Raw genomic sequence first — 26423 nt, 5'->3', positions numbered from 1 at the left:
TCTTGTTGTTGGTTGGTGGAGGTTGTGCAGCGTGTGTTGTGCTCACCCAGCAAGTCAGTTTGGAGCTTTAATAATGATTAATTACAAGTTAAATAACAAACACTTGTTCAAATTTAAAAAGATCTTCCCTGTACATTTTGACCTGTTTGCACACATTTATTTCATGAGACCAAAAAATTTTTATGGCAGAATTGTCGACACCCTGTTTCTTGGCAAAAGCCGAATATCAGTTTATAATTAGCAAAGCATCAAGTGGTCATTGCCTGCTGGAATATAACAAACTATGCAGACACTTGATGAAATTGAACGGCACTCAGCAGAGCACATATGTCTGCCAGGCTGAACAGTTTACGTTTTGCATCCCACTGATAGGCCACATCCGGACCTTAACCAAAATCTAATTGTTTGTTATGGTTGCCTACCTAATTCATCCACTACGTTTTGTCATAATCCATCTAGAACTTTTTGAAATATCAATTTGTTACATTTGTGTGGGTAGATGATGGAAGATGATGATGGATGATGGTACAGATAGGATTGTATAGGGATAGCATGGACCGTGGACGAGTAGGAGACATCTCGATGTATTAAGTAGGGAAACTGGAGCTTAAGTTGTTTGTGTCTTCACATGAGGGGTGAAGCTATGGTAATTAGATAGGGGTTAAGATTAGTTTTCCCCCAGTATGTGATTGCCCTCGGTGGTTTTTTTTCCCCTATGTTTTTACAATTACAACAAGGCCGGTCATAAACCATCCATAAAACAACAACAATAACAACAACCGTCCCTTGCAAGCCTGGCAGTGCCGATCGGCAAGTAAGCCCCACCTTAATGACGCTCACACCAAGCAAGCCGGCAGGCCACGACCAGAAGTTCGTCAATGGTCGAGCCAGACCATGGGGTGATTCAGTGGAACTCGACGATTGGACAGTATGACGTCATCGAGAAGCTTCGAGCAGGAAGAAGAAGAGATGCTCTCTCGGTCGCTTTTATCTCTGGCTCTCGGATGCGGCTGGCTCGCGTGCGCTTTTTGTTCCCTTTGTGTATGTATTCGAGTCTGATGGAGGATCCTCACCATAGGGAATTAGTTTTTACTTCAACCTTTATTTCACCACTTTCGCATTACATTTATTTTTATGAAATCATTATTGTGGCATTTTTCATTTAGTGTCGTGTTTATTTGTTCGTGGGTTCGGGAATAAACCCGTGTGGCTTCTGTTCAGATAAGCACCACCATGCCTTCCGTCCCGTGTGCACCATAAAAATAACCGCCAAGAATTCGGAGTTCGCCTCGGGAGTAAAAACGATCGGTCATTCGTCACCCAGTGGTCTTAATCACTGGGCGACGTGAAAATGTATATAGTTTTGGCCCTGTCTCTCAATGGTGAAGAATCACTTTTAAAAATTCCAGTATCTGGATCCGGATCTTCACCAAAATCTAATCTATTCATCCTTGTCCCCAACCCAAACTGTCCACCAAATTCCATCCGAACCATCCATAACTGAGAAATCCTGCTCACAGACAAACAGACAGACATGGGTGAAAACATGACCTCTGTGCACCTTTGGTGGTGGAGGTAGTGACAAGAGTCTGAAAAATATTGAAGTTCAAACAATCTATTGATAGGAAACTTCTGTTTCATGCGTGTGTGTGCGTGTGCTTGTGTTTATTTGTAAATCACACATGATCACGACGTGTACACTTTGAGGAACACTTGTGTTCTGGTTACCTTCCCCTTTCATCCTCCCTCCTCCTTCTTATCATTCATATCTCGCACAAGTAATGTTCGTCTGACTGATTTTTTTTTTTTCCTTCAGTCTCTTGAGACTCTGGATAATGGCAAGCCGTACAAGGTGGCCTATACAGTGGACATCAACATGGTGCTCAAGTGTTTACGGTAATATCTATAACTATATCCATGTAATATCTATGGAGTGATGCCATTTGAGATGATGGAGGGAATAAAAGGGGAGGAAGTACCAGAGACTCACTGGTAAAGCCACCACCAGGACTTTGTGAAGTGAGACAGGAAAATTCCATTGTCAAGGAATTGTCCTTTGGACTTGATTTGACTGGCTTATTTAGTCCACTGCAGGTTTATAGCCTCGACCTAATCCATTCTGTTATATTGTGCAATTTCATTACATTGTACTTCAGTACATTTTTCCAATTTCATTTTTCCATCTGATATTTGACCCAGCCATCATCAGGACCTCTCCTCTCTCTCCTTAACCTGAGCACTCCCATAGTCACTAATTTAAGAGCTGCTGGGCACTGAGGGCCATTTGTTTAGATTGTGATGCCGTGAGATGGGAACTTTTGGAAGTTTGGTTTCCCTTGTCCTCCTGCTCACTTCTCACCCCACTCTAACTTGAAAGATGTTTGTTTTTATAGTTGTCAAATTTCTGGTGCCTATGCCATGGACGTTCTGCTGCTTTGGCTCAGATCGTATATATTTGTATGTTGTACTTTTTGCGTATTCATTGATGGCAGTTTTTCTCTGAGGTTTGTGGCCTCCTTGACATTCAATCTAATTTTCCACGCTCGTTACAATTGGCCAAACGAGTCTGCATTCGGGGTAGTGATTTCATTGACTCTATTTTACGAAGAAATGCATTTCCTTGTGCCAGCCATCTTTGACTATTTATTCAACCTTTTGCACTATAGGTACTATGCTGGCTGGGCAGACAAAATCCATGGACAGACCATCCCAATCGATGGATCATACATGTGCTACACACGGCGGGAGCCTGTTGGTGTCTGCGGGCAAATCATTCCGGTGGGTTTTTGGAAGCAGGGATGGTGGGGTTTGGGAATGGTAAAATGGATGCAGCAATGGATGCGACACAATCTGATGGGGATATGACTTGAGATATTCTACAAGGTATTGAGGAGAAAGGATTTAGTATTTTAAAGATGTTTTGAATAATGTAAGTAAAGTAACCTATTTGTTAAAAGTCTTGAAATCCCGTTGGGCCATTCTTTAATTGTTGTACTGTACTTGCAAACTGGTTTATGTTTTTTATGTCATGCTGCTTATCTGAGCAATGTATCCAACAGGATAAAACAGCCCACCCTAAAATATTGCATTCAACCTATGGCCAATAAAAAAATTAGGGAAAGAAAAGAATATATAAATGTATTTCCTTTTTATGCCTCCGCTGACAAATTCGCCAGAGGCATTATGTTTTAGGGTTGTCCATCTGACCGTCCGTCCGTGATAGGTTTTCATTACCGCGATTGAGAATGGCTGAAGGGATCGAAGTAAAACTGGTGCAGGCATGCATAATGAGGTATAGATTAACTGATTCGATTTTGGGGTCGCAAGGTCAAAGGTCAGAGGTCATGTTAGGTAAATATCCTCGACAACTTGTGAACCATTGATGGGACTTTGACCAAACTTGGTAGAAGTATTATTATGAGGGACCACTTATTTGTCCATTGGGACCGACTTATTAGTCGCCTAATGACTGGTATAAAACCGAAAGGTTTTCAGATTCACAAGTGTAGGCAGGAATCGCTGTGTTGCCCTGATGAAGCCCCAACAGGGCGAAACCAGGTCGGTAACTGAGTTTTTGCAGGCATTTATGATTGTATCTGAAATAAGATCTAAAAATTACGTACTGCTCGATGGCTCCTCCGGAGTTTGGCAGGCAAGGCGTACGTACGTGGCGGTGACGTCACTGCGTGCGCTCATTAGGTTGGAGAACTAAAATTAGATTATAATTGGTTACTCCCGACCGCATCGAGGCGACACCATATAATGAGTGGATACCAGAGATAATGTTCCGTGTGGCAGGCGGTGCTTATCGCTCCCATTAAGGTACAGCGATAGCTGAATGGTATACCTTAATGGCGGTTCACCACTGATGGTATGAAATCGCCTAATGACTGATATATATATATATATATATATATATATATATATATATATATATATATATATATATATATATATATATATATATATATATATGTGTTTGCCCAAGTCATTCATGAACCAGCTGTGAATGCCTGGCATTTGGCTGAAGGTGTCACAGGAATGTGGAATTTATTGGTTCATGGTTTAGCATTCACCATTTCACATTCTCTGTTTGCCCCTGACCTCCCACCCATGCATAGCACGAGTATCTCACCAGTAGTAAATAAAACGTTAAAATTAAAAAAATATGTAATAGCAAGCATTCCAGTGCATTCACCGCCATGGCCCAGGTTCAATTCCCAATAAGGGAAGTCCTTTTCTTTACCAGACTCGGTGGTGTAATGGTTAGGGCGTCCACTCTGAGTCTAGGAGGTCGGTAGTTTGAACCCTGGCCGAGTCATAACAAATATTTAAAGAAACGGTATGTTCTGCCTCCTTGCTTGAAGCTCAGCATTTGCAAAGGATAGTACACGGACAAACAACCATATATTGGCAATCATTGCATAAGTTTGATGTGCCTAGTGGCCTACTCCTGTATTGAAGTTCTTTGTAAGGGAACATGTACTATATTAACACTTTTCTAACACCCCATGACAATCATTAATTATCTTTAAATATTCATTAATTTTAACTCATTTTTTCTTCTTTGTTTCCTTTCACCTGCTTCCACTCTTTATGTTCAAATGTACCTGCAGTGGAACTTCCCTCTGCTTATGCTTTCGTGGAAGTTGGGTCCAGCACTGGCCACGGGAAACACCATCGTGCTCAAGGTGGCCGAGCAGACACCCCTGACTGCTCTACACGTGGCGAGTCTCATTAAGGAGGTGTGTGAGACGGAATTGCGATGATGAGCGAAACAAACGTTGTCAATTCCCATTTATTTATTTCGTTTGAAAAACAGGATTAAGTAATTAAATTGATATATGTGGGAAAATTACATGCCCAGACCAGGAATCGAACCCAGGTCTGTGTGTGCACATGTAATTTTCCAACATATATCAATTTAATTATTTAATCTTGTTCATTAATCGAATTGCTTCACTACGCCCCCAGTGGTGTTTATAATAGCGGACATGGATTTGTCCCCACCCCCCCCATTGGAGGAATACCCTCTCATGTTCAGGCCTTTGGTGCTCCTACAGTCACATGAAAAAGTAAGTACACCCCATGTAAAGTTTTGACTTTTTCAACATATTTCAACATACAGCTATTTGATCTTCATTTCAACAATATTGATAGATAAAGGTGCTATAATATAACAATTATCATGAAACATTTACATTTTGTAGTCCATTGTATAATTTAAATAAACATAAATGCAAATTTCGCATGTGGAAAAAGTAAGTACACCCCGACATTTATCACTACTTCAAATACCTAAAATTAGAATCAGGTGCACCAGCTCAGGTGCAAATGATTAGAACATCGTTGGAGAGGATCTTGGAGGAACCTGTCTTATTTAAACCTCAGACATTTAGTTTGGTTTGCTCTTTGTTGTTGAAGTCACCATGCCGAGATCAAAAGAGCTCTCTGAGGCCTTCAGAAAGAAGGTTATAGATGCCTACGAGTCTGGGAAGGGATTTAAAAAGATTTCCAAACAATTTGAAATCAATCATTCGACTGTCCGGAAGATCATCTACAAGTGGAGAAGATTCCAAACAACTGCGAACTTGTTCAGGCCAGGCCACCCCAGCAAGTTCAGCCCGAGAGCAGACCGCAAGATGCTGAAAGAAGTCTCTAAGAACCCCAGAATGTCATCACGGTACCTACGGGTAGCTCTTGCCACTGTTGATGTCAAAGTGCACGAGTCTACAATTAGAAAGAGGCTGCACAAATTTGATCTGCATGGGAGGTGTGCCAGGAGGAAACTTTTGCTGTCCAGAAAGAACATCAGGGCAAGACTAAAGTTTGCCAATGAACACCTTGGCAAAGACCAGCACTTCTGGAACAATGTGCTCTGGACAGATGAGTCAAAGATAGAGCTATTTGGCCACAGTACCAGAAGACATGTTTGGCGAAAACTAAAGACAGCATTTGACCACAAGAACCTGATACCAACTGTAAAGCATGGTGGTGGAAATATTATGGTTTGGGGCAGCTTTGCTTCATGGCCTCGGCAGCTCACCATCATATAATCCACTATGAATTCTTCATTGTACCAGAGGGTGATTGAGGATAATGTGAGGCCATCTGTCGGAAAGTTGAAGCTCAACCGAAGGTGGACCTTGCAACATGACAACGACCCTAAACATACCAGTAAATCCACCAAGGAATGGCTGAAAAGAAAGAAATGGAGGGTTCTGGAATGGCCAAGTTAAAGCCCGGATCTAAATCCCATCGAGATGTTGTGGGGGGATTTGAAACGAGCTGTGCATGCAAGAAACCCCTCAAACATCGCACAGCTGAAATAATTCTGCATGGAGGAGTGGGCAAAGATTTCTCCCAGTCGATGTCAGAGACTGGTAAACAGTTATAAGAAACGCCTACTTGAGGTTGTTTCTGCCAAAGGGGGCAATACCACCTATTAGAGCCAAGGGTGTACTTACTTTTTCCACATGCAAAATTTGCATTTGTTTATTTAAATTATACAATGGACTACAAAATGTAAATGTTTCATGATATTTGTTATATTATATCGCCTTTATCTATCAATATTGTTGAAATGAAGATCAAATAGCTGTATGTTGAAATATGTTGAAAAAGTCAAAACTTTACATGGGGTGTACTTACTTTTTCACGTGACTGTACATACATACATACATACATACATACATACATACATACATACATACATACATACATACATACATACATACATAAACTTGTTTGCCAATGCCATTGATCGTCCACTTACCACCGGGTTGGTTATCCGCATGCTTTTTGAAAAAACAAATTGGCTCTTTTCGCTCTCTCGCTCTCTCTCGCTCTCTCGCTCTCTCGCTTTCTCTCTCTCTCTCTCCGTCACACGATCTCCTAAATGTTTGTGCAAAACTGCACCGAACCTGGTAGTTATGGTTACCACATGACATGGCACAAATATAGAAGAGCTGTATCGTTTTGGTTCCACCCACTGGGGTGGGATCAAAAGGTCAAATACAAAAAAATGCAATTATGGGGACATTTGAAAACATTTGAAAAAAAGATGGTCGTCATAGACTACCTACCGTGCGCAGTGAATTTGATGCGAGCCAAAAAATTTAACAAACAAAAAAAAATTTAAACAAAAATATGATATCGTGTCATTTCCTGTGGAACTTTATGCCATCTTTCAACTTTGTTCTAGGTGGGAAGCGGGGGTATTTGGGATGGTGTGCCATTGACTTCACTCTAGTTCAGATTTAATTTTCTTCACATCCTGAAATATTGATGGTTCCTCTTCTTCCGCTCTTTGCTTCGATTCTGCCATCCCTCGATGCAGTTTTCGTAAGGACTAATCTTATTCTTGTCATTCATTGTTACGGATTCGTCACTTCCGTTGTTGTGGTTCTCATCCACTGTAAACATTTTTGGTTGCATGTACTACTATTGTCGTTTAAGTGAAATAGAGATTACTATTTTCAAAAGGTAAAAAAAGTTAATGTTTTAAAAGAAACCGGAACCGGACGAAGACGAAGAAGAGGAAAAGGAGGCGGAGCGAGTGAGTCGGACAAGAAGCCGAGCTGCTTTGAGGTTTTGAGCAAACGTTGGCGAACGATGGTCACGAGTGAACTTCGGGTTTCCCGGGAAAGGGATTCCTGCGACAGAGTTGTTATCGCTGTGACAGATTAACCTGTGTGTCAGGTTTTGCGGTTGATTCCGAAGAGAATCGTTGTTTGAGGGCAGTTGCGCCTCGAGAAGAGGCCCGTTGGCCGTTTTTGTCTCGCGCCTGATTTCGCATCACTCTGGGCTCTTTGCCTCGCTTCAACCATTTCACCGCATCCAGAAGTTAAGCTGGTGTGTGTGTGTGTGTAACGTGGATTTTGAGTGGAAATTTGCGGTTCGCCGTAAAGGGAGCCGTTGAACGTCCATATCCAAAGGGGTGATTTCCCAGTCGCCTTGAGGGCACCTTTACGCATCTTTGGCAGCGTGACTGTCACTGTCAACCGAACGGGATTCTGGTCTTGATTCGACATCGTTCTGACGATCACTGGAGCGTGGATCAACTTTGGCTTGAAGCCGGGATAGAGACATTGGGGATGTTCTTTTCGCTCACTTGGAGCACAGTGAGTTATATTGTACGAAACTGATGGTACCATCATAGGAATGATATATTTGTTGTACAATTGATTTCTATTGTTTTTTGTACTGTTATTCTTGTGTGATCTTAATACAATACTTGTTTGTTGGTAACAATTGGTGTGGTTTCACCGTTGATCTTTGACATACAGAATAATACATCTTTCTGCCGTGACTCCTCTCGGGGCTTGGAGGTACACCGTGACCGGGGTTTGGGGAGGAGCACGTAACATCATCAATGAACTTCTTGAACAACTCTCGACACTTCTTTACTGATTATTCTCTGTCCGTATCAGGCAATAAATGAACTTTGTGCCTCTCAATCTGTAGCAGCACTGTAAGCTCTCAATAAAACACAATATTGAGACCCGTTTCATATCGTTGTATCGTTGAGAGAGAGGAAGACAAATGATTAATTGCGAAAGATGATGGGAATAGAGCCTGTGATTGATGCTGTGAAGAGAAACAGGTTGAGATGGTTTGGTCATGTGTTGAGGAAGGATGAAAGTGACTGGTTGAGAAGAGTGATGGAAATGAATGTAGAAGGAAGTAGAGGACGGGGAAGACCGAGAAAGACTTGGCTAAAGATGGTGGAAGAAGAAATGCCGGCAAGGGGGCTAACAAGGAGAGATGCAGAAAATAGGGCAAAATGGAGAAGATTGTCATGGGGCCTGCAAGGCTAACCCCCGCTCTAGCAGGGAAAATGGCCTTAAAATGCCTGTTGTTGTTGTTGTTGTTGTTGTTGTTGTTGTTGTTGTTGTATTGAGACCCGTTTTGATGAGATAATTTTGGAAAAGCTATTAATTTGTTTATTTATTTTAACTTTTTGCTATTCTTTGTCTAAAATTCATCTGAGTTAATAACCACAGATTATAGGAATGATTGCATGAAGAGCAGTGGTCGATTGACTAAAACTTTTATTGTTTAGTTGTAATGTACGGCCTTTCTGATTATTTGACTTGTTTTTCAGTTAAATCTTTGTGTTCTGCAACATGACTTGGTTTCTCTCTAGTTAACTCCACCTGCTGTAATTGTTAAAATATCAATTATGTCGTCTGTTCAACTGATTTCCTCCGTCCCCTTCTCATTTTTCCTCTTGATATTTATTGTTCGAGTGGTTGCTTTAAAATCCATTGATGTTTGCTCGTATGATGTAACCCAATATTTTGCTGTGAACTATTTTGTTACAAATATAGGAAGTCGGTGAGTTGTGATAAATGAATGTGTGTGTACAGGCGGGATTTCCTCCGGGGGTTGTGAATGTCTTAACTGGATTCGGACCGACGGCAGGTGCTGCCCTCGCTAACCACCCAGGTGTCCAAAAGCTTGCTTTCACGGGTTCTACAGAGGTACGTACAACAGGGCAGGAACCTTCGACACTTGTATTACTAAACTTGTAGATATTGGTGCTAGATTATGTCAAAAACAAAATACAATAGTGGGATACAAAATGTCAACTGTTGAGCCTGGTGGAGGTATGCGCTCTACCGAGTGCAGTTCTAGTTACCTTCGCCACCGCAGGTGAACAGAGGTTATGTTTTCATTCGTGTCTGTACGTCTTGTTTGCTAGTCTGTCTCTTAGTCTGTCTTTGAGCAGGATATCTCAAAATGTTATCGATGGATTCTGAGGAAATTTGATGGGCCGGTTTGTTATGTAACAAGGACCAAGTCATTGGATTCTGGTGAAGATCCGGATCCAGATAGGAGAATTTTCGGATTCTTTTAAAAGCTTTGTGAACCATTTTAGGTAACAATCTTTCTCTCTCACAAACTATGTGCTTTGCGGTTCCCCAAACACTGCAGTTTCCTGGGGTTTCTGCACATGCGCACTGAGAATTCTGGGGTGGAATATTGGAATATTTTGTGATGCTGGAATACGTCCGGAAGCAGGTCTGGCCTATCCGTGGGCTACAAAATGGAAACCGTTCGCCTTGGTAGAGGTGTGCACTCTACGGAGTGCTGTTCTAGTTTTATTCTCGATCTTGAATACTTTACTGTGCATATTATCCTGTATGAGCAACCAATTTTCATTGACACAGAAAATACGTTGATATTAAAGCAGAATGTCAAACAATTTCCGTTTCTGGTTCCCCGGGTGTGGTTGTGTGTCGTCAGAGCTCGTCCACGTTGATCAAAGTTAAGTTGTTTTTTTTCTCAAAGTTAAGTATTTTGTTTTGCTGTGTATGTGACTACTGTCTTCTCTGTTTCTGGGTCAATCATGTTTTGCATTTCGTGCAAAATTGTGTATTAGTCAGTCAGTTTGGTCATACGTGTTTGGGGCCTGGTTAGCCTCGAGGCCTGCCCAGTCGCCTCCTATGGTCTTTTGTTATTCACATTCGATCTCTCTCTGGATTCTTTTTTCACCCCCTACTTTCCCCCTAACCTCTTACCCTTTGTTTGATATCTTAAATACAAAATAATAATAATAATAATAATATCAATAATTACCTTCTCTCCTCGCGGTCTCCTCTCCCCCGCCCGCGTCCACATGTTGAACCGACGCTTTTGCTTTAAAATGTTTAAACTCCCCCCTGCCATTGTATTCATTTGTATATTATAACTCACTTTTTTTCTTCCTGTTCAAAAGGCTGCAATCAATTTGCTCATTAAATCTTTCTATCACAAAAAAAATTCAATCTCGCACAGTTCTTCCTTTCTTCATTCTTTAAACTCACTTTCATTCCACCCCTCCTCAAATGTTCTCAAACGGATCTCTGAGTTGAATATCTCAAGAAACCCAGTCTGTAATAAATGTTCGATTTTCTTTAATCATTCAAAACTTTTAAATCTACCCCGACACCTCTCCTTAAAAACTCCAAACTCACCCCTCCCCTTCTAATCTCCCCCACACCCCTTCCCCTCAAATTTCCCACCTCACCCCTCTCCCTCAAAATTTGCCCCCTCACCCCTCCCCCTCAAAACTCCCCCATCACCCCTCACTCTCAAATCTCCCCCATCACCTCTCACTCTCAAATCTCCCCCATCACTCCTCACTCTCAAATCTCCCCTGTCATCCCTCACTCTCAAATCTCGCCTGTCACCCCTCACTCTCAAATCTCCCCCGTCACCCCTCACTCTCAAATCTCCCCCGTCACCCCTCACTCTCAAATCTCCCCCGTCACCCCTCCCTCTCAAATCTCCCCCATCACCTCTCACTCTCAAATCTCCCCCGTCACCCCTCTCTTAAATCTCCCCTGTCACCCCTCACTCTCAAATCTCCCCCATCACTCCTCACTCTCAAATCTCCCCTGTCATCCCTCACTCTCAAATCTCGCCTGTCACCCCTCACTCTCAAATCTCCCCCGTCGCCCCTCCCCCTCAAATCTCCCTTCACAACTTCCCCTCGCCATTTTTCTTCACTTCTCCACTCTCATCCCACCTCCTCAAACCTTCGATTTCACTCGACCACCCCTCAAACAACACCTCACTGTCCCATCCCATCCCATCTCACCTCTCTGGCCGATCTCCCCCAGCTCTGTCTGTGCTGTGTCCCCCAAATATTGCTGCAGGATGCACAATAATTGCCAGCAACCCTCTTCTGGTGAAACTGCCAAAATCAAGACTCTCTGCTCACCTTCACTCTTTTATTCCTCTTTTTTCCTGCCTCTGGAACAAACTCCCACACTCTTCAATCCCACTCCATCCTCCAAATCTTTAAAACAGCTGTTCACCACCATCTGTTATCTTCCCCCATCCAAAGCCTTGATCTTTTCTATCCCCGTTAATACACCCCAAATCCACCTCTTTCAATCTCCGACTTCATTCCTGAAATTCCTCGTCGTGTCCATGTGTGTTATACCTCTCCCACCCCCGCCCCCCCCCCCCTTCCCATGCCTCCTTCCCCCAACCCCTCTCCCTCCCAGAGATCTCCCGATGTCCCTGTTCTCTCCTGTTGTGCTTGTGTGCTTCCCCCTCATCACTCTCCTCCCTTTATTATGTTGTATGTGTCCGTTTATGTTTTTTGTTTTTAATGTGCTAGCTCTCACATGAGCCTCGATCTTGTTCCAAAAAAAACAATTTTTTTTTTCATGTATTTGCAATAAATTATGTGAATAAGTACTTTTTTAACAGCTGAAAGCCTCCAAGTCTGATGTGCACATTAAGCTGTGGTGTTTAACATGAGCGGTGCTTTAAACAGATTGGACAGCTGGTGATGCAAGCTGCTGGTGCAAGCAACCTGAAGAGAGTCACTTTGGAGCTGGGAGGGAAGAGCCCTCTGATCATCTTCCCTGATGCAGATTGTATGTATCGAAGTGGGGACTCGACGTGTTTAATTGGGCAAATGTGCTACTCTACTTAGGGAATTGCTAACCCAATAATATTTTTGCAAATGCGACTTCCACAGTGGCGGAAGCTGTGGAAGCGAGTCACTTCGCCTTGTTCTTCAATCAAGGACAGTGCTGTTGTGCCGGGACGCGGACCTTTGTGCACGTAGACGTGTATGAGGAGTTTGCCGCACGCAGCGCGGAACGAGCACGGAACAGAGTGGTCGGCGACCCTTTCCTGGCTAACACGGAACACGGGCCGCAGGTTTGTGAGGAATGTCGTATGGGGTGGCTGCGTTTGCTCTTTTTTAATATTGAGATACCCACAAGAGACATGCATGGCAGTTATGGGACACATTTATGGTAATGAAACGGTTGCAAGTTATTCGGACCACTAATCTCGAGAGATGTCCGACATGTAGTTTGGCCGAAGGTCAATGCCAGTCTCATTGAGTGGGGCCTATTCCTTGTCACCAAAACATTTGTCCATGCGGTGGCTTTTATGTCTGTCTGATGCTTCAAAGTTAGAGCCGAGGCTAAGGCTGCTTAATTATTTTATAAAGGCTTGAGAGCCTGTGGGTTGGGTGGAAGAAGAAGAGTCCAAAACAGGTTCTCTCAACTACAGGCCATAAAGATTCCTTCCATTTGCAAGCCAAGTCGTGGAATCCATAATTTTGTGCAATACTCTCATCCCACTGTCAAGCAGACAGCAGCTGCGTCTCTCTTTGCTGAATTGGAAATGATTAGATGTTTTTATTTATTTATTTATTTTGTATAGTAAGTGGGTCTCACTATCTGCCATAATCTTTCCTGGGAAAACTACTTTTCCAAGCTGGCGTGTTTGTTTAAAATGGAACATATCCTTCAATGCTGGCAAATCTCAGTCTCACCCTTTCCCTCTGGAAGGATCGTCAAATGAACCCACCTATCTATATACAGTCATGGCCAAAAATATTGGCACCCTTGCACTTTTTTCAAATAACTCACAATTTTCTTTCAAAACAAGTTGAAATTGATGAAAGTATTTAGTCTCCACAATTCTTTATTTCACTGTTGATATTACAGAACCTTTGTTTTTTGATACAGAACTTAATACAGTATATGCTTTTAAAATAGAAAATAAAAAGAAATGGCATTGGCAAAATTATTGACACCCTCAACTTAATATTTGGTAGCACGGCTTTTGGACAAAATAACTGCAGTCAAGCGCTTCCTATAGCCATGAATGAGCTTCCTACACTTCTCTACTGGCAGTTTGTCCCACTCTTCTTGTGCAAACTGCTCCAGTTTTCCCAGATTTGAAGGGTGCCTTCTCCCAACTGCTGTTTTCAGATCTCCCCACAGGTGTTCAATGGGATTTAGATCTGGACTCATTGCTGGCAACTTCAGAACAGTCCAGCGTTTTATCTTGAAACATTCCTGGGTGCTTTTTGAAGTGTGTTTGGGGTCTTTGTCCTGCTGCAAGACCCATGGCCTTCGACGGAGACCCAGCTTTCTGACACTGGGTTGAACATTAAGCTCCAAAATGCCTTGGTAATCTCCTGATTTCATGATGCCATGCACACATTCAAGGTACCCAGTGCCAGAGCAGCACAGCAACCCCAAAACATCACTGAACCTCCTCCATGTTTGACTGTGGGGAAGGTGTTCTTTTCTTTGAAGGCTTCATTTTGTTTTCTGTAAACATAGAGATGATGTGCTTTACAAAGAAGCTCTACTTTGGTTTCATCTGTCCACAGGACATTCTTTCAGAAGTATTTTGGCTTGTTCAGGTGTGTTTTGGAAAACTCCAGTTGGGCTTTCTCAGCAGTGGGGTCCTACTTGGTCTCCTACCATAGAACCCCCTTTCATTGAGTTGCCGATGGATGGTGCAAGTTGAAACTGTCGTACCTTGTGTCTGAAGGTCGGCTTGAATCTGTTTGGCAGTTTATCGAGGTGCTTTCTCCACCACTCGAACAATCCTTCGCTGCAATCTTCGATCAAGTTTTCTCTTGCTACTACCACGTCCAGGGAGATTGGCTACAGTGCCATGGGCCTTAAACTTCCTGATAACATTGCCTACGGTGGACACAGGAACATCGAGGTCTCTGGAGTTGGACTTGTAGCCTTGAGATTGTCCATGCTTGGCTACAATCTTGTGTCTGACCTCCTCAGACAATTCTCTCGTTTTCTTTCTTGTCTCCATGCTCATTGCGGTACACACAGCGACACAAAACAGAAGAATGACTCCTTTTCTCTTTTCAAACTGGTTGAATGAGTGATTTTTATATTGCAGGCACCTGCAACTCACCACAGGTGAGTTCAATGCCAAAGTAAAGGAGAATCACCTGCTTGAAATCTATTTCTCACAACTTCTAAAAGGTGCCAATAATATTGTCTGGGCCATTTTAGGATTTCTGTGTGGAATAAGCTAAGATGTCGTAATTTTTTAACCTTTTTTTTTTTGTTCCACTACAAACCAAAGAAATACAAATGTGGATACCAAAATATTTTTTAATTTCAACAATTTTCTGGAAGAATTGGTGAAATCTTTAAAAAAAAAAGTGCAAGGGTGCCAATATTTTTGGCCACGACTGTATGTCTACCTCCAAAATCAGCTGCAGATTGGGCATCCCTTGTCTGCAAGTGTCCTTGTAAAATCAGAATTACTCTGTCTACAAGGCCTTTGTCCATAGCTCAATGGAGTAATGCTCAAAAGGCCTTGAAAGCTCTCACAATTTTTGTGGTGTGGTGGGGGAATGGTGGACTGGCACATTCTTCATTATCGAATCACTGCGACGTCATTTGGTCAATCAAGACTGTGGCACACAAGACACTTTGGTACGTTCATTTGGACCTCCAGGATTGTAAAGACGTTCGTGATGATGCCCTTAACCCTCGCTTCACATGGATATGGTCTGCAATAATGGGATATGCTGAATCCGCGAGATGGTACTGTGTGAATCTTAGCTAATTGACAGGAAGTTCGTGCAGTTAGGTACTCCATCTGTTTTTGTCTATTCATCGCCCTCATCTATAACAACTTTATCTCTATCTCAATCAAATCTCTCGTCAATCAATTTGTGCATCTTCAAAGTTGTGTTTTTTGCTTCATTACCTCCGCCACTGAAGGTGGATGGACGTTATGTTTTCATCCCTATGTGTCCGTCTGTCTGTATGTTTGTCTGTGAACAAGATATCTCAAAAACTTGTGGACGGATTCAGACGAAATTTAGCAGAGATGTAGTGTATGTGACAAGGACGAAATGATTAGATTTTGGTGAAGATCCGGATCCGGCTACTAGAATTTAAGTGATTCTTCATCATTGGGAGATAGGGCCAAAAACGATACATAGGAGGATATCTCAAAAAGTTGTGGATGGATTTGGACGAAACTTGGTGGACAGGTTTGGTGTCTGACAAGGACAAACAGATTCGATTTTGGTGAAGATCTGAATATGGATTCGGATATGAGAATTATTTAATTTTTTAAGTGATTCTTCACCATTGAGAGATCGGGTAAAATAAAATAAAAAAACCACCTTTAGAGGCCATTTTTCCCCGCAAAGCGGGGGTTGGCCTTTTTCGGGAACCGTGGTTGTTGTTGTTTTTTGGTCCCCTTTTTGAAGCAATGTTTTACGGCCGGATGCCCTTCCTGCCACCAACCCTTTTTGCCGCCTTTAACGACAAACAAGGAATTACCAGTGAACTGGTACTCAATTAGCCGACCTCGGAAGGATGACAGGCTGAGTCAACCCCCCTGGCGTTAATTCAGCGATCGACCGGGATTCGAACCCAGGATCCTAGGATCCTAAGCCGGCACCCTAGCCGCTAGCCCAACACCAGGGTCTAAGCGGGGGTTGGCATGATATTGAGAGATCGGGTGAAAAGCGATATATAACATGATATTTAAAAAAAGTTATGGACGAGTTATGACCAAACTTGGTGGACGAGGTGGTTGTTGTGAGGAAGAACAAGCCGATTTGATTTTGGTTCAGGTCCGAATCCATATCCGGCCTATCGGTGGAATACAAAACAAACTGTTGAGCCTGGCAGAGGTATGCACTCTGAGTGCCATTCTAGTTTTAATGTCGGTTTTGTCTCTCAAAATCTTATGCATGTAACTTTCGTTATCCCAAACACTTATCACCATATCACGAGTTGGTGGAATTTCCACGTTGACTCACAAATACGAAGGCACCTTAAATATATATTTATATATATTTTTTTCTGGTGTCTTTGGTGGAGGTGAGTCCTCCCTTCCCTCTCCACCCCTTCCATCTGCCCGAACTTCCTTCCTCTTTTTCACATGTTCTATCCATGTCCATTCCTTTTCTTCCTTTTAATTTCCCCAGTTTAGCTTCATCTTCTCATGCATATATGTCCAAAATATTTTCCCTCCCTCCCTCTCCACCTGAATAAATTGATGGTTTATACTACGAATACCTCGTCGCTTCAAAACTACTGTACATTTAACTTCGGTGTCCAGTATGGGAACTGTACTTGTACTAAATCCTCGTTTAGCTCGAGGTTGTTCTTTGCTAAGCATTTCTCAGTCTGGTTGTATACATGACTGTGTGACTCTCTGGCAGGTGGATGAGGAGCAGATGAGCAACATTCTGAAGTATGTCGACTCGGGCCGACGCGATGGTGCAAAGCTGCTTTGCGGAGGAAGCAGAGTCCGTGACCGAGGATGGTTTGTGGAACCAACAGTGTTTGGAAATGTCACGGATGACATGAAGATCGCAAAAGAAGAGGTGATGTTGAGTTGGAGTTTAATATTGTGCAGATTTATTTTTCCATGCAAGGGTCTCGGCTCGTAGAAGAGCTAAATGTCAAAGCGGAGCAAGTTTACAAACTGCCAAAGCTTTTGGGGGGGATGGATTTCAAAATTAGTTAAAATGGCCTGGAGAGGAACAGAAAGAGAAAGAAAGAAGGAAAGAAAATCATCGTTTGTAGCAGAGATCGTGGACGTGCATGAGGGAGTGATTACTTAGCGCATTTGAAGGAATGAAGTGAGGATGAGACAACGGACATAAAGAGAACAAGAACAACACAACATGCATTTTAAAGGCCATTTTCCCTACTAGAGCGGGGGTTAGCCTGGTAACAGACACAAAGAGAACAAGAGAACAAATGAATGCAGGTGGGCAACTCACCTGGATTTTGGACCGTTGAGCAGATGAGGGTTTATAGAGGAACATGTGACCTGGAGTGGCTTTGGGAGGGCAGAAGCAGCAAGATGTGAATATGAGCTTTTATAAAATAGAAAACCCATGAACTTTCCGCCAGGGGGAGAATTTGGAATCTTGGGAATCCGCCTCCTGCCTTGCTATTCCAGTGGTGTGGAAGATCTTGTTTGGAATCGCTTCAAGATGAGCAAGGTGGGAAGCAGGAGCATCAGCCCAGAATGGGGAACCATACTCCATGGAGCTCGATATGAAAGGCTTGTGCGGCTCAAGAAGGCCTTACCTCCACATCGCATACCCACATGGTGACTCGATACTAGCTTGGTGTTATCTGCTCCCATTAGTAGTTGGACTTTGACAATTCGACGATGTCCTTTTCATTGGCAGTGTTGTTTTGAGTTATCGCCAGCACCCTGAACGGATTGCAATTCCGACCCAAATTCCAAATTATTGTCAACATCCACCGTAATGGTTTGAGCGTCCGCTCTGGGTCTTCTAGGAGGTCGGTGGTTCGAACCCCGACCGAGTCATAACACACTTTAAATGGTACGTGCTGCTTCCTTGCTTGATGCTCATTATGTAAAAGGATAGTGCATGAACAAACAACCATAGATTAGCAATACTAGCAAAAGCCCTCGCGGTCCCCATGTGCTGTCTTTGTCTTTCCCTCGTGGTCCCCCTGTACTGTCTTTCCCTCGCGGTCCCCATGTGCTGTCTTTGTCTTTCCCTCGTGGTCTCCCTGTACTGTATTTCCCTCGCGGTCCCCATGTGCTGTCTTTGTCTTTCCCTCGTGGTCCCCCTGTACTGTCTTTCCCTCGCGGTCCCCATGTGCTGTCTTTGTCTTTCCCTCGTGGTCTCCCTGTACTGTCTTTCCCTCGCGGTCCCCATGTGCTGTCTTTGTCTTTCCCTCGTGGTCCCCCTGTACTGTCTTTCCCTCGCGGTCCCCATGTGCTGTCTTTGTCTTTCCCTCGTGGTCTCCCTGTACTGTCTTTCCCTCGCGGTCCCCATGTGCTGTCTTTGTCTTTCCCTCGTGGTCCCCCTGTACTGTCTTTCCCTCGCGGTCCCCATGTGCTGTCTTTGTCTTTCCCTCGTGGTCTCCCTGTACTGTATTTCCCTCGCGGTCCCCATGTGCTGTCTTTGTCTTTCCCTCGTGGTCCCCCTGTACTGTCTTTCCCTCGCGGTCCCCATGTGCTGTCTTTGTCTTTCCCTCGTGGTCCCCCTGTACTGTCTTTCCCTCGCGGTCCCCATGTGCTGTCTTTGTCTTTCCCTCGTGGTCTCCCTGTACTGTCTTTCCCTCGCGGTCCCCATGTGCTGTCTTTGTCTTTCCCTCGTGGTCCCCCTGTACTGTCTTTCCCTCGCGGTCCCCATGTGCTGTCTTTGTCTTTCCCTCGTGGTCTCCCTGTACTGTATTTCCCTCGCGGTCCCCATGTGCTGTCTTTGTCTTTCCCTCGTGGTCTCCCTGTACTGTCTTTCCCTCGTGGTCCCCATGTGCTGTCTTTGTCTTTCCCTCGTGGTCTCCCTGTACTGTCTTTCCCTCGTGGTCCCCATGTGCTGTCTTTGTCTTTCCCTCGTGGTCTCCCTGTACTGTCTTTCCCTCGTGGTCCCCATGTGCTGTCTTTGTCTTTCCCTCGTGGTCCCCCTGTACTGTCTTTCCCTCGCGGTCCCCATGTGCTGTCTTTGTCTTTCCCTCGTGGTCTCCCTGTACTGTATTTCCCTCGCGGTCCCCATGTGCTGTCTTTGTCTTTCCCTCGTGGTCCCCCTGTACTGTCTTTCCCTCGCGGTCCCCATGTGCTGTCTTTGTCTTTCCCTCGTGGTCCCCCTGTACTGTCTTTCCCTCGCGGTCCCCATGTGCTGTCTTTGTCTTTCCCTCGTGGTCTCCCTGTACTGTCTTTCCCTCGCGGTCCCCATGTGCTGTCTTTGTCTTTCCCTCGTGGTCCCCCTGTACTGTCTTTCCCTCGCGGTCCCCATGTGCTGTCTTTGTCTTTCCCTCGTGGTCTCCCTGTACTGTATTTCCCTCGCGGTCCCCATGTGCTGTCTTTGTCTTTCCCTCGTGGTCTCCCTGTACTGTCTTTCCCTCGCGGTCCCCATGTGCTGTCTTTGTCTTTCCCTCGTGGTCTCCCTGTACTGTCTTTCCCTCGTGGTCCCCATGTGCTGTCTTTGTCTTTCCCTCGTGGTCTCCCTGTACTGTATTTCCCTCGCGGTCCCCATGTGCTGTCTTTGTCTTTCCCTCGTGGTCTCCCTGTACTGTCTTTCCCTCGCGGTCCCCATGTGCTGTCTTTGTCTTTCCCTCGTGGTCTCCCTGTACTGTCTTTCCCTCGTGGTCCCCATGTGCTGTCTTTCCCTCGTGGTTGTCAGCTCTTTCACGAGCCTCGATTCAGTATAGAAAAAAAAGAAAAAAAAAAGACTTTGATGGGCCTTGAATGAAGCCTCCTCCTGTGATTAATTTCCCTTCTAATGAAAATCGTATTATTACCCATGCCTGAGGAGAGGGTATTGCATTTGAGTCCGTTTGTCTGTCTGTCTGTTACTTGCGAAATCGAAGATTTTTCAAGTATATTGGTCGGTTGCGTTTGTTATTACTTGCTGGAATAGATTCCGGCAAGTATGTTGGTTGGTTGGTTGGTTTGTCTGTCTGTCTGTCTGTTTGTGCACAGTACGACGTCTACATTGTTGCACATAGCATCGCCATACTTTACACACATATTTGCCTTGCCCTGGAATAGACTGTGCCCAATTTTTAACTCTCTAGGCCTAAGGCAAGCTCAAGGTCACCCAAAACGTCAAATCAGGGGGGGTCGAGTTTTCATTTAAAATATATTTCAAACCACTATAACTCTAAAAGTACAAGAGATATGCATACTTACTGTTACTGACATATAGGAAGTTACAAACGACATTTCATTTGGCACCATGACCTTTGACCTTGAGTGACCTTGAAAGGTCAAAGTTTTTTTTACTAATAACTCTGTCAAACATTATCCGATTCCCTTCTAACCAACACCAAAATGTTCATTATTCAATTCCTGAAAAATAACATGTGGCATAAAATGGTCAAAAATGCTTAGTTGTAATTATTTTTGGGGGTCAAAGGTCAACGGGCCAAGTTTTCATTGAAAATATATTTCAAACCACTATAACTCTGAAAAGACAAGAGATATGCATATACTTACTCAGTTACCTTCCATTGCTTAGCGTATATACATGTATAGATTTCCCACCACTTTGATCCAAAATGGCCGATAAAAAAAAAAGTACATTCTCCGGCAAGTCCTCGGTCTCTGACCGATTTTTCATTCTGTCTGTTTGTTTGTCACCGGCCTACAGGTCACAATTCTAAACCGATCATCACGAAACTTCACTAAGTTGTAGAGATCGTTCCAATTGAGAAGACTATTGTTTTTGAGGTCAAAGGTCAACTCAAGGTCTACCTTCCAAAATCATTTTTCATCTGAAAAACCCATCAAATTTCATCCGATTGACTTGAAAATTTAACAGCATTTGCATAGTGCCTCACTGAATTTGAAAACCAACTTGAGGTCTAAAGGTCAACGGTCAACTCATGGTGAAACTTCTAAAATCATCAATTTTCATTTGAAAAATCATCACTTTTCATCCTATTAACCCGAGCTTTGATCGAGATTGCCAATTTTAATGTGGATGAAATGGACAATTTTTATGGATCAATGGCATCCTTTTGGGGGGGGGGGGGGGGGAGGCGATGGATTTTGCAAGTATCGTGCTCTGCATAACGTCTTTTTGTTTGTTTGTTTGTCCCCACAGAATAAATATGATTTTCTCTGCAACCATTGGTCCGATTGACAGGAAATTTTCACCATAGGTGCAACTCCACCTGTAGAATTTAAAAAAATAATTATGACGTCATGGGTCACGTGTTATGGGAGCCATCTTTGAAAAACCGAAAACTTTGCACCTCTATATCTCCGAAAGCGCTGCATAGATTGTTTGGAATTGTAATTGTACTCATTTGTAAGGAACTCTCCATGGGGAATAACTTATGTTAATGATGTCATAGGTGCCTCCATTACAACAAACAACATGCATTTTAAGGCCATTTTCCCTGCTAGAGCGGGGGTTAGCCTTGCGATCCCCATGACAATCTTCTCCATCTTGCCCTATTTTCTGCATCTCTCCTTGTTAACCCCCTTGCCCGCATTTCTTCTTCCACCATCTTTAGCCAAGTCTTTCTTGGTCTTCCCCGTCCTCTACTTCCTTCTACATTCATTTCCATCACTCTTCTCAACCAGTCACTTTCATCCTTCCTCAACACATGACCAAACCATCTCAACCTGTTCCTCTTCACAGCATCCATCACAGGCTCTATTCCCATCATCTTTCGCAATTCATCATTTATCTTCCTCTCTCTCAACGATACTCCGCACATCCATCGAACCATTCGCATTTCCACCCTTTCCAACCTTCGTTGCTGCTCTACGTTCATTACCCATGTCTCGCTCCCATAAATCATAACAATTCTCACACATGCAGCATACACCTTTACCTTCAGCTTCAACGACACTCCCCTCCTCATCAGCACGCCACTCAGTTCCCGAAACTTCTTCCATGCACATCTCACTCGAGCAACCGTTGCCGAGTCTGATCCACCTTCTCCATTCAGCATGTCTCCGAGGTAGCAAAATGTTTTCACACCTTCCAGCTTCACGCCGTCTCCAAGATCCAACTCAACATTTCCTCCATCTGCAACTCCCTCTGTGCACACCTTACATTTGAATGTAGCTGCCACACTCGTTAATGACCCTCTCAGACCACTACATTTTTGATGAACCCACTCAGCGCACATTGTACATTGAATGGAGTTCACTCCAACACCCTTCCTGCACACAGCACAGGGCCACTTCCCAGTTCTTTCCACCTCACCACATGCTTTACCACTTACCATCACCTTCGTCTTTCCGATATTCACCTTCAGACCTTTTGTCTCCATACATTCCTTCCACTTGTTCATCTTTTCCTTCAGTCCATCCATACTTTCCGCAATCAACACCAGATCATCTGCATACAACAACTCCCACGGTAAACCCTCCTTTACGTTCTGAGCCAGCACCTCCATCACAGCTACAAATCGTAGTGGACTTAGTACCGACCCCTGATGCACTCCCACCTTCACCTCAAACTCACCACTGTTCCCGTCCTTCGTCCTTACAGCTGTGCCCGCTCTTTTCTACATTGCCATCACTACTCTGATCAACCATTCCTCCACTCCTAACTTCCTCATTGCCCATGTCAATATTTTGCGTGAAACCCTATCGAATGCTTTCTCCAGATCAACAAACCCAAGAAACAACTTCTTCCTCTTCTCATGTACTTCTCCTGCAACTGCCTCACAATAAAAAGTGCGTCTGTCGTTCCTCTTCCTGGCATAAATCCAAACTGCATTTCGTCGATCTTCACTTTCTTCCTTATCCTCCTCTCCAACACCCTTTCCAATACATTGATTCCATGCTCCAATAACTTTATCGCTCGGTACGAGCCACACTCTAGAGGGTCACCTTTCCCCTTGTATAGAGGGACGAGGGTACTCAGTTCCCAATCCACTGGAATGCGGCCTTCTTTCACCGCCAGATTACAGATCTCTGTCATTCTCTTCACACCCTAACTTCCTGCTGCCTTCAACATATCTCCCACAACTCCCGTCAGCCCTCCCGCTTTTCTGCTCTGAATTGCTTTTATCGCTTCCTCAACTTCCTTCTCAGTGATCTTCTCTGCCGGTCCTAAAACTGGGTTACTCTCTATGTTGCCATCCCATTCATTCTCTGTATTCAACAGTATTTCCATATATCTTTTCCATCTTCCTTTAATTCCATCTGGGTCCACAACGATTTGTCCCACTTCATCCTTCAAGCAACTCACCCCCATCACATCACACCTCTCTTTCGCTATCTGCTTTGCAATCCTGAATACTGCTCTCTGACCCTCTTCCGAATCCAAGCGTTCTCCGAACATTTTCCTACATGCCTCCTGCGCCTTTGCTACCTCTTTCTTTGCAGCCTTCTTGGCTGCCTTATAACTTTCATGCTCTGCTGTTTCTGCTCCCGTCCCCTTCGCCTTCTGCCAACCTTGAACTTCTTCCTCTTCTCGTCAATCCTCTTTCCAACTTCCTCATCCCACCACCATGTTTACGAGTGCCTCGGTGGTCCTTTTGTCCATCCACATACCTCACCAACGGCTCCCAACAGACGAGCTTTCATTGACATCCAACCACTTTCAAGCTCAACCACATCATCCTCTACCCTACTCAGCCTCTCTTTTAATGTCTCCCTTACTGTCACCTCTTTCAACCTCCACACCTTCATTCTCGGTTCGTACTTCACCCGCCGAGCTCTCCTCGCACCTTTCACCCTTATGTCGCAGACAACCAAGTGGTGCTGTGAAACAGCCTCCTCCCCCGGGATCACCTTTGTGTCCCGGAGGTGCCCCTTATCTCGCCTACGCACCATCAGGTAGTCAACGGTTGTCGTCGACCCACGTGACGTGTATGTAACAAGCTTATTATCCTCTTTCTGGAACTGAGTATTACAAATCAACAAATCAGCTCCATCAGCAAACTCCAAAATCCTTTCACCTTCTCCATTTCTCACACCATATCCGTAACCCCCATGAACTCCCTCAAAACCATCCATACTCCTTCCCACATGTCCATTTTGGTCTCCTTCTACCACAACAACCTCCTCATCTTTCACGTTTTCCATCAGCTTCTCTATCGCACACCAGAACCTGTCCTTCTCTTCATCGCTCTGACCAACCTGTGGAGCATATCCCGAAATGACGTTCACCAAGAGCTTTCCAATCATCATCAACCTATCACTCACTCTTGTCACACTCACCACACTGTCTACAAACTCCTCAGAAAACAGGAGACCAACACCATTCACGCCCTCCAGGCACCCTTGCCACACAAACTTGTATTTCTGTCCCTGCCTACCCTTTACCATTGTCACACCACTTCCCTTCCATCTCGTCTCTTGCATACAACATATGTCCACTCTTCTTCTGACCAATACTTCCACCACTTCTCCTGATCTCCCTGTCATTGTCCCTACATTCCATGTCCCAAACCTCAGAAACCGATCTCCACTTCGGGCTGTACCCTGCCCATATGTAGTTGTAATTGTCATGGTTCTCTTTTTGAGGCAATGTTTTTATGGCCGGATGCCCTTCCTGACGCCAACCCTCTTAGTCGTCTCTTACGACATGCAGGGATACGGTGTACCTATTCTAATCCAGGGTATACACTGGGAAACGTTTAAAACATGGAAATTCTGGGGGGGGGGGGGGGGGGGGGGGAGTAGAGGGGGAATCACGGCTGCGGGGGCCCCGTCAGCACCACGCCATGGCGGCCCGGTCAGCACCACACCACGTCAGCCCCGTCAGCACCACACCATGGCGGCCCGGTCAGCACCACATCACGGCTGCCCGGTCAGCACCACACCACGGCGGCCCGGTCAGCACCACACCACGTCAGCCCGGTCAGCACCACCCCACGTCGGCCCGGTCAGCACCACACCACGGCTGCCCGGTCAGCACCACACCACGGCGGCCCGGTCAGCACCACACCACGTCAGCCCGGTCAGCACCACACCACGGCGGCCCGGTCAGCACCACACCACGACGGCCCGGTCAGCACCACACCACGTCTGCCTGATCAGCACCATGGCGGCCCGGTCAGCACCACACCCTTGGAAAGGACTTCGATGCTGTGGAGAGATCGAAGCAAGCCTCCTTGCTCGAGCGGACTGGAAGCAGAAGTCTATATATATAAGCACATATATATATATATAAGGTGCACATATATATAAGGATATAATATATTGTGGGCTTTCACTAAAAATACTAGCAAATAATAACGGTGGGGTAGCAGAAAAGGAGGTGGGGTTGAGAGGTTGGGGTATTAAATCAAGCCTCCCAAAATATCAGCACCACACACCACGTCGGCCCGGTCGGCCCAGAGCCTGGCGCGAAGTCCAAGGACATCAGCACGTCATCCGAACACAGCTCCGGTTGGTGCGAACCACTCGGTCAATGGCGCGAACCAGGTCCCGACACGACCTTGCTCGCTTGGCCCCGATGAAGGCCTCGCTGGGTGTTCTCCAAACAGGGGCAAAATCGCCCAAGCCGTGCTGGATTTCGGCAGCAGAAAGCAGCCACGAAGCGACGATATTCGGTCGGGCTGTAATGCGTACACGGCGGCCCCGTCAGCACCACACCCTTGGAAAGGACTTCGATGCTGTGGAGAGATCGAAGCAAGCCTCCTTGCTCGAGCGGACCGGAAGCGGAAGCTCCATGGGAAAGGCCTCCATTATGACGTCATAATTCGACAAGTACAAAACTTCATCTAATCAAGATGAAATTTCTTGAGCATCATCTCGGCATAAATTGGTGGAGAAAAAAATGATGTCATCGGTCATGTGGTTCGGCCGCCATATTTGTTTTAACACAGAAGCCTTAAAAACCACTGAAAACACGTCATGGCAAGGGTTTGCAATCTGATTGCTCTTTCTAGTTATTACCCTGCCCTTGTGAAGCGAAAAGTAGGGTTAGGCATTCGGTTGCATCTGTATGTAGGTGTCTGCATTTTTTTACTTCATTTTCTCGGCAATGGTTGGTCCGATTGACCAGAAATTTTCACCACAGGAGTGTCTCTGCCTGTATAATTTTTTTATTCATAATTATGACGTCAGAAGTCACGTGGTACAGATGCCATCTCGGAAAAACGTTATATCTCTATCTCCGAAACCACTCGATGGAAAAAAAAAAAAAAAAACTTGGTTCATTGTGAAGTACTGCTCCTTCTTTCTCAAATCCACGTTCTCGCTTG

At 44.6% G+C, this 26423-nt stretch overlaps 1 protein-coding gene across 6 annotated transcripts in view; it reads left to right on the top strand.

Moving 5' to 3' along the window:
- Positions 1 to 26423, top strand: part of ALDH2 (aldehyde dehydrogenase 2 family member) — a 79377-nt gene that overhangs the window by 32270 nt on the left and 20684 nt on the right. For all 6 annotated transcript variants that reach the window (XM_068111905.2, XM_068111908.2, XM_068111906.2 and 3 more), the window contains exons 5-11: positions 1817 to 1896; positions 2667 to 2778; positions 4617 to 4745; positions 9372 to 9485; positions 12275 to 12377; positions 12482 to 12666; positions 16973 to 17137. In XM_068111905.2, coding sequence (XP_067968006.2) covers positions 1817 to 1896; positions 2667 to 2778; positions 4617 to 4745; positions 9372 to 9485; positions 12275 to 12377; positions 12482 to 12666; positions 16973 to 17137 — 888 coding nt within the window. The remainder of the gene's footprint in view (positions 1 to 1816; positions 1897 to 2666; positions 2779 to 4616; positions 4746 to 9371; positions 9486 to 12274; positions 12378 to 12481; positions 12667 to 16972; positions 17138 to 26423) is intronic.

The sequence above is a fragment of the Myxine glutinosa genome, chromosome 4 (genome assembly GCF_964187855.1).
Source record: "Myxine glutinosa chromosome 4, kmMyxGlut1.1, whole genome shotgun sequence".
NCBI classification, from domain to species: Eukaryota; Metazoa; Chordata; class Myxini; order Myxiniformes; family Myxinidae; genus Myxine; species Myxine glutinosa.
The sequence above is the reverse complement of the archived record's forward strand: the minus strand, read 5'-3'. Positions and strand labels throughout refer to the sequence as shown.